Consider the following 11,065-nt stretch of genomic DNA (forward strand, 5'->3'; position numbering starts at 1 on the left):
ATTCCACGGCTCGTGTCTCGTGTCCCCGCAGATCAAGTACCTTTATATGCAACTGGACCGGCATTGTTTGAAGATGTCGAAGGTCACGGAAAGGTAAGTTCTCAGATGACGCTGCCTCCGCGTGTGTGCACGCGTGTCTACGCATGCGTCTGCGCGTGCGTGTGTTAGTCTGCGCGTGCGTGTGTTAGTCTGTGCGTGCGTGTGTTAATCTGTGCGTGTGTTAGTCTGTGCGCGTGTTAGTCTGTGCGTGCGTGTGTGTTAGTCTGTGCGTGTGTTAGTCTGTGCGTGTGTGTTAGTCTGTGCGTGTGTTAGTCTGTGTGTGTGTGTGTGTTAGTCTGTGTGTGTGTGTTAGTCTGCGCGTGTGTTAGTCTGTGCGTGCGTGTGTGTTAGTCTGTGCGTGTGTTAGTCTGTGCGTGTGTTAGTCTGTGTGTGTGTGTGTTAGTCTGTGTGTGTGTGTGTGTGTTAGTCTGTGTGTGTGTTAGTCTGTGCGTGCGTGTGTGTTAGTCTGTGTGTGTGTTAGTCTGTGCGTGTGTTAGTCTGTGTGTGTGTTAGTCTGTGTGTGTGTGTTAGTCTGTGCGTGCGTTTGTGTTAGTCTGTGCGTGTGTTAGTCTGTGCGTGCGCGTGTGTGTGGGGAGCGGTAGCGCAGCGGTTAGCGCGCTGCGCTCCGAACCCAGCGACCCGAGTTCGATTCCCGCTCACGGCCAACACCGGTGACGGTTACCTGAACCGGTCCTGGGCCTCCCCTAGGCCGACTCGGCTGCCCACGCCCTCGTGCGCCACGGTGCCGCAATTCACAGGCGCCGCTCGCAAACGGAGCTCGCCCCAACAGTCTGTTCAGGCTACGCGGGGGATCTTTGTCTCGGTGCGTGCACGTAGCCTCATCAGCTACACGGAGCACTACGCCGAGTACGATCCGCTCATCGTGGCGCCGGAGTCGTCCAACCCGTGGGTGACCGACGACACGGCGCTCTGGGACAACGACGGCAGGTGGTGCAGCGTCGCTCTCACTCTCTCGCTGCACACATCACCGATACAGCAGCCTGATGCCTCCGCTCGCTACCGATCCATGCGCTCACTCACTCACGATCCCTCCACTCACTCACTCAATCACCATCCCTCCATTCACTCACTCACTCACCATCCCTCCACTCACTCACGATCCCTACACTCACTCACTCACCATCCCCCCGCTCACTCACTCACTCACTCACGATCCCTCCACTCACTCACTCACCATCCCCCCGCTCACTCACTCAAGATCCCTCCACTCACTCACCATCCCCCCGCTCACTCATTCACTCACTCACGATCCGTCCACTTACTCACTCACGATCCATCCCTCCACTCACTAATTCACTCACTCACGATCCCTCCACTAACTCACTCACTCACGATCCATCCCTCCACTCACTAATTCACTCACTCACGATCCCTCCACTAACTCACTCACTCACGATCCATCCCTCCACTCACTCATTCACTCACTCACGATCCCTACACTCACTCACTCACCATCCCCCCGCTCACTCATTCACTCACTCACGATCCCTACACTCACTCACTCACGATCCATCCCTCCACTCACTCATTCACTCACTCACGATCCCTACACTCACTCACTCACGATCCATCCCTCCACTCACTCATTCACTCACTCACGATCCCTCCACTCACTCATTCACTCACTCACGATCCCTACACTCACTCATTCACTCACTCACGATCCCTTCATTCATTCACTCACTCACCATCCCTCCACTCACTCATTCACTCACTCACCATCCCTCCACTCACTCACTCACTCACCATCCCTTCACTCACTCACTCACCATCCCTCCACTCACTCATTCACTCACTCACCATCCCTCCACTCACTCACTCACCATCCCTCCACTCACTCACTCATTCACTCACTCACCATCCCTCCACTCACTCACTCACGATCCCTTCACTCATTCACTCACTCACCATCCCTCCACTCACTCATTCACTCACTCACCATCCCTCCACTCACTCACTCACTATCTCTCCACTTACTCACTCACTCACAATCTCTCCACTCACTCACTCATTCACCATCCCTCTGCTCACTCACTCACTCACGTTCCCTCCACTCACTCACTCATCATCCCCCACTCACTCACTCACAATCCCTCCACTCACTCACTCACTCACGATCCCTCCACTCACTCACTCACTCACGATCTCTCCACTCGCTCACTCACAATCTCTCCACTCACCATCCCACCACTCACTCAATCACTCACCATCCCCCCGCTCGCTCACTCACGGTGTCCGTGCCGCTGTTGTCCCGTGCCGCCCGTGCCGTCTGGCGGGCAGCAAGGAGCCGAGCCAGCAGCGCGTGCGCCGCTCGCTCACTCACAATCTCTCCACTCACCATCCCACCGCTCACTCGCTCACTCACGTTGTCCGTGCCGCTGTTGTCCCGTGCCGCCCGTGCCGTCTGGCGGGCACAGCAAGGAGCCGAGCCAGCAGCGCGTGCGCCGCTGGGGCTTCTCCATCGACGAGGTGCTCAAGGACCAGCTCGGCCGCGAGCAGTTCCTCACCTTCCTCAAGTCCGAGTTCAGCTCCGAGAACCTGCGGTGAGCGGCCCCCCTCCGCCCGGCGTAAACCAGGCGGCAAACGATCCGCGCGCCGGGCATGCGCCGGCGAGTCTTGCGCAATCCCCGGGATCGAACGTTTATAGCTCTCCCCACCATCACCGCCAACAGAGACAAAGATTTCGATTGAAAGCTTTCGTGACTGCAGGGATTCATCTTCTTGGTTCTTTCGGTAAAGTCACGTAGAAGGGAAGTAATAAAATAATAAAAATAAAACATAGTAAAATAATTCTCACGACGTTTCGGCCAACAACGTAAGCGGCCGTCCTCAGGTGACTTTACCGAAAGAACCAACAAGAAAGACAAAGATTTTACCTCCCCCGTATAGCCTTTGACAGGCTGTTAGGGCAAGTGCTGTTAGCGAGCAGCACCTATGAAGGCCGACACGGCACACGAGGGGGTGGGTGGCCAGCAACCACGCCCGACCGCCTTTGTCTCCCCAGTTGCGATGTTTACACACCGGGTACTCATTTGAGGCTGAGTCGACCTAGGGGGGAGGCCCACGACCGGTTCAGATAACCGTCACTGGTGTTGGCCGTGAGTGGGAATCGAACTCGTGTGCCGGGTGATGGCTGGCAAGGTCAAGTCGTTTCCGGCATGGTGCGTGAAACTAAACTATGAATTTTGTTTATTTTATGTTCCCAGGCAAGGCCTCACTGAGCTATGTAGCTCTTTTTCAGAAGCGACCTGGCCACAAATGATAGCTCAACGAAGTGGCTTATCATCTTCTAGATTTGAAGTTTTCGTGACTGCAAGAATCCATACTCCTTGGTTTTATTTGGTAAAGTCACGTAGGTAAAAATAAAATAGAATGAAAAATGGAATTTTGTTGTTTTTTTATTTTTTTTTTCTTTTACCTATGTGACTTTACCCAACAAAACTAAGACGTATGGCTTATCATCATCGTACTCGTTCTGATTCTGGACTCGTTCTGATTCTGGACTCGTTCGCCAACCGGAAGGCAACGCAGCACGGCGAGTGCTGTGAACTTGATCTTTCCGTGACCTTCGACATCTTTTAACAATGCCGGTCCAGTTGCCTATAAGACGCGAGCCGCGGAATTACAGCACCCGCCACCCCGACCCCTGCCCGTGACCCCTGCCCATGACCCCTGCCCGTGACCCCTGCCCGTGACCCCCGCGCGTGACCCCCGCGCGTGACCCCCGCGGCGCGACCCCCGCAAGCTACACCGGGGACCTTAGGCTTGGCGTGCGGCAGGTTCTGGCTGGCGGTGCAGGAGGTGAAGCGGAGGGCGGTGCGGGAGGTGGCCCCCCGCGTGCAGGAGATCTGGGGCGAGTTCCTGGCGCCCGGAGCCCCGAGCCCCATCAACCTGGACTCGCAGAGCTACGACCGCACCACGCAGAGCGTGCAGGACCCCGGCCGCTACACCTTCGAGGAGGCGCAGGTCAGCCACGGAGCCCCCCACCCCACCCCCCACCCCCCACAAGCCCCCCACCCCACCCCCCACAAGCCCCCCACCCCACCCCCCACCCCACCCCCCACAAGCCACCCACCCCACCCCCCACAAGCCCCTCACCCCACCCCCCACAAGCCCCCCACCCCCCACAAGCCCCCCACCCCCCACAAGCCCCCCACCCCACCCCCCACCCCACCCCCCACAAGCCACCCACGGCTTCTCTCCCACCCCCCCCCCCCCCCCCCCCCCGCTGGTAGGGTAGAGGTTTAGCCGTACCGCGCTACTGAACCCACCGGGCCCAAGTTCGATTCCCCCTCACGGCCACCGACACCCATGACGATTATATCTGAATCGGTCCTGGGGCCTCCCCCCCTAGATCGACTCAGTGTCAAAACCATTATCTGGAGCGGTGCGTAGTAAACGTCGCCACTGGGGAGACAAAGGCGGTCCGGGCGCCGTGGTGTTTCTCACCGCACGCCCCCTCGTGTGCCGTGTCGGCGTTCACAGGCGCTGCTGCTCACTAACAGCACTTGCCCCAACAGTTTCTTAAAGCCACACGGGGGATCTTTGTCTTTACCGAGTCAGGACCGAAACGGTGTCTTCGTTGTGCGTGACGTCAGTGCGGAGCTGACGAACAAAATGTGAACCCCCGCCGGCGTGTGTTTCACCCCCCCCCCCCCCTCCGCGTCTCTCCCTGCCCGTCCAGGAGCAGATCTACAAGCTGATGAAGTGCGACAGCTACGCGCGCTTCCTGCGCTCCAACGCCTACCAGGAGCTGCTGCAGCCCAAGAAGAAGGTGGGTCCCCGCCCGCGGCCCTGCGATCGCTCGCCACACGCTTGCCCACCCTGTGATAGCCCGCCCCGTGATAGCCCGTCCCGTGATAGCCCGCCCTGTGATAGCCCGCTATGTGATCACCCGCTTGCTCGCTCGGTGATTGCTCACCCCGCGATCGCTAAAACGATCCTCGCCAGCTGTGGAACTCAAGGTGGGACTCTTTTCCCAGTTGAACTCGCAGTAGTAGAAGTAGTGGCGGAGCTTTCGCGACCGATATCATCCGTAATTAAGGGGGGGCGTGGGTTCGTGTTAGATCGCCGCACAAATATAACTGTGTCATCAAACCTGCACCCACCCGGCACAATTATATTTACACGGCGATCACACCCAACAAAAGCGTCGATTCTGGAGGTGAAGTTCCGGTGACGTACGTGTACCCGTACGCGCAAGCCATCGGTCTTTCTTCCGCTTGAATGACGTGCGGAAGAGGGGTGTGTGGCACTGCATTGGCGTCGGCTACCAGAGTAGCGACGGTCGTGTCGTCACGGTTCTCTGCGGTGAGTAACGAAGGCACTGCTATGCCTCTCTAAATTAAATTAACACTGAGCCGCTTTGCACGTTCCGAGATTTGGCGGTGAACGGGACGACCGCCCTGCAACTTACAGACGTCTTGGAAAGGGTTAAGTTGGGGCCCTCACGGCAGAGCTCGCAAACGGGTTTTGATTCCGTACCCGTACCCGGCCGCACCAGGGTCGCAAATGGGTACCCGTACCCGTACCCGGCCGGGTACGGGTACCCGTTCCCTACCCGTACCCTACCCGAAATGAGTGACAAACGGTGACTCACCAGTGACTCACGGCCTACCCGTACCCATACCCGGCTGCACCAGGGTCGCAAACGGCTACCCGTACACCGTACCCGGCCGGGTACGGTTAGCCGGGTATCGGGTAGGGTACGGGTATCGGGTACCCGGTTGCGACCTCTGCCTCACGGTGGCTAGGAGATGTGTTCTTCCTCCCCTGGTATACAGGAGATCGTGGGATTGATCCCGACCCTGACGCCTCTGTGTACGTGGAGTTTGCGGTGTCTCTCTCTCTCTCCCCGTGGTCGCGTGGATTTTTCTCCGGGTCCTCTGCTTTTGTCCGTCCACATTTAGAATCGACATCGTGCGTTTGAGGTATTTGGCTGCTAGAAATTTCCACACGATGATGAACTACTTCGTTGAGCTATACTTTGTGGCAAGGTCGCTTCTGAAAAAGAGGTCTGCAATTCAGTCAGCCTTACCTGGTAAAATAAACAAGATAGTTTAGTTTTAGTTAAATGCGGTTGTTCTACTGTGTTAACAGGTGTGTCGAACAGGTGAGTGTTGAGTTATTGAACAGGTGTGTTGAGTAATTGGACAGGTGTGTGAGTTATTGAACAGGTGTGTGTGAGTTATTGGACAGGTGTGTGAGTTATTGAACAGGTGTGTGTGAGTTATTGAACAGGTGTGTGTTGAGTTATTGGACAGGTGTGTGAGTTATTGAACAGGTGTGTGAGTTATTGAACAGGTGTGTGATCTGAGTAATTGGACAGGTGTGAGTCTAATACCCCTGAGACCTCCCTCTAGTGGAGGCCTTTCCACCAGCTGTGTCGTGAGCAAAGCGATTGCAGGGCTGCACCTCTCTCCATTGCCTGGTTGATTCTGCTCGTCGTTTAAAAAAATTTCCCCGTAAACATTCTGAGAAAGTTTCCCCCATTGTGTTTTGTTCTAACCCGCAGGCTAAAATGCTGACCGCCAAGAGGCTCACGAGTCTAGTCCAGTCGTCCTAGGCCCAAGGCCTGCTCGGGTCACCGAGCGCCGCCGACTTTCCGTGGCATCTGCAGAACGGGCACTTCTTTGTTTTTGTTGTTTTTGTTGTTTCCGCCATTCAAGTAACAAAACTCAACCCGGGGACCGTCGATCGCTCGACGTCCGTTCCGCTGGACTCGCCGCCGATGTCTCCTCCTCCTCTTCCGATGTGAACATTGACCTCTCGGCCGCCTTTGACCCTCGCCGACCTTTGACCCTCGGGACAAAATGGGGAAGAGAGAGAGAGGGCGAGAAAAAAAAGCATTTCTCTGCCCTCCGGTCGTGCGGCGTTTCTCATGGTCGTCGTCATCATCGTCGTCGTCGTCTTCGCCATCCTCGTCGTCACGGCAGCCGTCGCCGCGCCCGTTCTCTACCGGGCCCCGCACCGACAGCGCCGCTCCGTGCCCCGGCGGGGATCAGCCGGAAGGGCTGCGGTGGTTTTTCACCGCCGGGCAAATCACGCCCCGCACGCCACTCACGAGTCGCGCCGGCCTCACCCCTCGTGCTTTCCTCGCCCCGCGGCTCAGCAACCTGCGGCTCCGGAGCCGCGTGCGGCTCTCTAAGGGACCGCCTCGTGACGTCGTTGATGAAGGACCGCCGTGTCGTATTCACCCGCAGTGCATTGTTTTATTTATTACACAAGTAACAAAAACGGCCCTCCTTGTTGTTTTGTTTTGCCGAGCCCCTGGTCTAGTGGCTGCCAGGTCAAATCCAGTCGGAGTTCGTTGTTCCACGTGATTATTGATATCATTATTATTGTTGTTGGTGTTATCGTTGTGAATTTGTACGCCGTCAACAAACTCGCGTGGACGGGAGCCGCTCGTCTCGCCAGCGTCCTGGCAGGGTTCACGCACACGGGGGGCTGGCGGGCGGAGAGCGGGACGGTGGGTGGATCCACTCTTGAGTAATTTGTTGCGCGCAACCGAGTCGATCGCGCGTGGACGTCTCTGCAACCGGTTGCGAGCCGTCGCCGTGGCCGGTCGCCCCCGCGGTGGAGAGACGCCGCCCGGCTTGTCGAGCAGGCGACCTGCCCGGAGAGGCATGCGGCGAAGTCCGCCAGAACCGCGCGCCGCTTCGTTGCGATCCCCGGACCGTTCCCCCGTGTCGCTTAGACGCTCCCCCGTGTCGCACGGCCGCTCGCCTCGGGCGAGGACAGAAGATGGGCGACGGCTACTCGCGGGCGACGGTCACGTGCGAGCTACGGTCACGTGCGAGCGCGATGATGATGATGATTTCGAGATTTGAGGAGCGATTTTTGCTTTCGTGGCCCGTCGCTCGGGGTATTGGTGCCCCCCCCCGCCCCCCACCCCCCGCCCCCCCTGGATATTAGCCGCGTGTGGGTGGGCTTCAGGAAATGGACCTGTGGGCGGGGGGGGTAGGCTTCAGAGAGGGAGGGGGGCCCTCACCTGGGCGGCGTTTTTCCCCCTCCCCTCGACCCCCCACCCCCGAGGCCTCCGATATGTAGGCGTAATCCCTGGTGCACAAACCTGGGGGGGGGGGTCCGGGGGGGGGGGCGGGTCGCACAAACCCAGAGCCAGAGCATGGAGCTGCTGGGGCGCTTGACAATCGTTTTCTCCCCCGGCCGTCGGCGAGCGCTTAAAAATAAACAGCCAAAACGGCGGAGACCGCACGCCGCACTGACACCGCCGGGGTCGCAGCGCCGCTCACAGACCACTGCCGGGCCGAGTAGACCGAGCGTGCAGCACGCACACGTGTGTGTGTGTATGCACGCGTGTGTGTGCACGCGTGTGTGTGCACGCGTCTTATCTAGCCTAGCCAAGCGGCGGATATCGGCAGGTGCTCGCGTTTTAAAAAGGTCGTCCGCTCCCGTCGGTCTGTGGTCTAGAAGGCGCCCCCCCCCCCCGCTATGAGATTGGTCTGCTGGTCTGTTGTCCATTTGCCGATTGTTAGTGGAGGTGTAGGGTCTGCCGGTCGAGCGTCCCGTGCCAAACCGACAATTTCAAACCAATCCCGCTGAGACGTCGGCCCAATCCGGCAGCAGCAGCGGCGCTGAAATTCTTGCTTCGATGGAAACAAATAATAATTGGGAAAAAAAAATCCGATCGGTCGCACGTCGTTTTATTTCAATCGCCGCATTCGTTCCCCGGCCGACAAACTCACGGCGTTGGAGAGACTCGCCGGGCCACGCCGCCAGTGCGGGCAGCAATGGAAAAACCCGTGCCGGATTCCGATGGCCGTGCACGTCAGAGGTTCCTGCTCAGGTTCGAGGTGGTGGTGGTGGTGACGGTGGGTGTGTCCTGTAGGCCTACGGGAGCACTGAGCACGCATCGTGTCGGCTTGCGCTGCAGAGCGCGCTCGCGATCTCCACTCGGCGAATTCCGTCGCTGTGTCCGGCGGCGTTCTTCTTCATCTTCTTAGTTTTTGTGCAAACTTTTGCGAAGGTTGAGCGTTGTCAAAGTCTCCCCCTTGTGTGCAAGGGGGATGTTCTGCGGGCATTCTCGCTGAACCGCCCCACAGAAATTAACGCACCTCGGCGGATATTTTATTCAGAGAGAGGCGTAGTAGCGCCGTTGTTTTTGAAGACGTTACTCACCGCAGAAAACCGTAGCGACACGACCGCCGCCGTTCTACGATTGCCGGCGCCAAAACTGTGCCACGTGCCCTCCCACATGGCCTTGTGGGAGAGCCTCAGTACCGATAAAGTTACTTTATTTAAGTTTTTCTTTTTTCTTTTCCGATTTCGTTTTGATGACGTACACAATGTACGTCATCGGAACGGGGAAGGGTTAAACTCACCCCCCCCCCCCTGCCCCACACACTTCTAGGAACAAAATTATTAATTCTTTCTCGGCCACGTGACACTTTGCCGTGCAGCTTGTAGCGTCAGGAGGTTTGGCCTCCGCCCCCGGGCGGAGCTGTCGAGGTGTGCGCAGATGGTGCAACTGCACCGGGCCCCACGGGCTGGAGGAGCCCATGGGTTAGAGGAGGCCCACGGACCGGAGGAGGCCGAGAGGCCAGAGTGGGCCCAGGCGCCAGGCTCCACAAGAAGGGAGACATTCAGAGAGAATTGCACCAGGGCACATTGCCAACCACGCTGCACCACGTTGATATTGCCGTGTCTGTCTCTCTCTCTGTCTGTCTATGAAGAGTCTCTGTCTGCTCACGACTGGCGTACACGCGTAAGGGCTGCTGTGACACGCACATAAGTGTGCGAGTGTGTGTGTGTATGTGCGATCGCTCGCGCGTGCGCTGATGAGGACGGTGATGGTGATTCGCAGAGCGTTCCACCACTTGATCAGGCGTTTGGACCTCTGGAGGTTTTACCGGCGGGGCCACGCCGGTGTTTTACTTGGGGCCATTTAAGTGCCACCCCCCCCCCCTCACCCACAAGTTTCCCGGGGCGTTAGGTTGAAGCGCCGCGCGTTGATGTCGCTCGCTCCGCGGTGAAACGTCGCCCCGGCGTTTCCATCGCGTTTGCTCGGCTTGGTTTGCACGCGACCAGGGATACCTTGCGCACACACACACAGTGCACACACGCACACGCACGCAAGCACACACGCACGCAAGCACACGCGCACGCCAGCGCGACTGGGTGCGCACGCACGCGGCCAGCGCGCCGCGCTACTATCCCAACCACCCAGAGTTCGATTCCCACTCACGGCCAACAGTGGTGACGATTATCCGAACCTGTCCTGGGCCTCCCTTAGGTCGACTCAGCCTAAAAGGACTGTCTGGTGCGTTGTGTAAACATCGGCACGGGGGAGACAAAGGCGGCCGGGCGTGATGCTGGCCACCCACCCCCCCCCCGTGTACCTTGCCGGCCTTCATAGGTGCTGCTTGCTAACAGCAATTGCGCCCAACAGTCTGTTAAGGCTACACGGGTGATCTTTGTCGTTGTGTGCCAAATGGTGGTGAAAATAAAAATGCGTCGTGGAAGTGAAAGGCAGTTTCGTCCCGTTGGACATCGTCAGTGGTTTCCTAAAAGCGTTTCTTAAAAAAAAATGACCGCATCGGTTTCGCTCGCACTACGTCTCATCAGCAATCCGCGGACCTGTTCAACCGTCCACCGTGGTTACCAGGCACCGACGATTGCGTTGATTCATCGCTAAATGTTAGTTCTCGCGATACGCGTGTCGAAGCGTTCACTGTAATCAATCATTTGCGATGTATGCAAATTGTATGCACCGAATATGCTCACGTTGTATAATTCGGCAAACCGAGTGAGCCCCGATGTCATTGAGACGCCAATGTCGCGCGACAAAAATGAGAGTCGATGCCACAATCGCATGGAAACCCTGATTCGTGACGTCACGGTTGCATGGCAACCCTGAATCTATACGTCACAAACGCATGGCGACCCTGAATCGTGACGTCACAATACAGGGTTTGCCACGCGATTTATCGTGAGTGGAGCGCATCGGTTCGTCCGGAATTTGTACCGTTCCTTAAAATTATGGGTT

General features: G+C 57.7%; 1 protein-coding gene across 2 annotated transcripts in view; it reads left to right on the forward strand.

The window, feature by feature from the left end:
* LOC133356304 (regulator of G-protein signaling 7-like) overlaps positions 1–11,065 on the forward strand; it is a 64,570-nt gene extending 53,505 nt beyond the window's left edge. The window contains exons 11-16 of one of the 2 annotated variants that reach the window (XM_061573748.1): positions 32–93; positions 877–987; positions 2,478–2,603; positions 3,840–4,026; positions 4,745–4,834; positions 6,575–11,065. In XM_061573748.1, the coding sequence (XP_061429732.1) occupies positions 32–93; positions 877–987; positions 2,478–2,603; positions 3,840–4,026; positions 4,745–4,834; positions 6,575–6,625 (627 nt within the window). In that variant the 3' untranslated portion in view covers positions 6,626–11,065. The remainder of the gene's footprint in view (positions 1–31; positions 94–876; positions 988–2,477; positions 2,604–3,839; positions 4,027–4,744; positions 4,835–6,574) is intronic. The other variant, XM_061573749.1, reaches the window with a different exon arrangement.

The sequence above is a fragment of the Lethenteron reissneri genome, chromosome 53, assembly GCF_015708825.2.
Source record: "Lethenteron reissneri isolate LAM-NWPU_2019-01 chromosome 53, ASM1570882v1, whole genome shotgun sequence".
NCBI lineage: Eukaryota > Metazoa > Chordata > Hyperoartia > Petromyzontiformes > Petromyzontidae > Lethenteron > Lethenteron reissneri.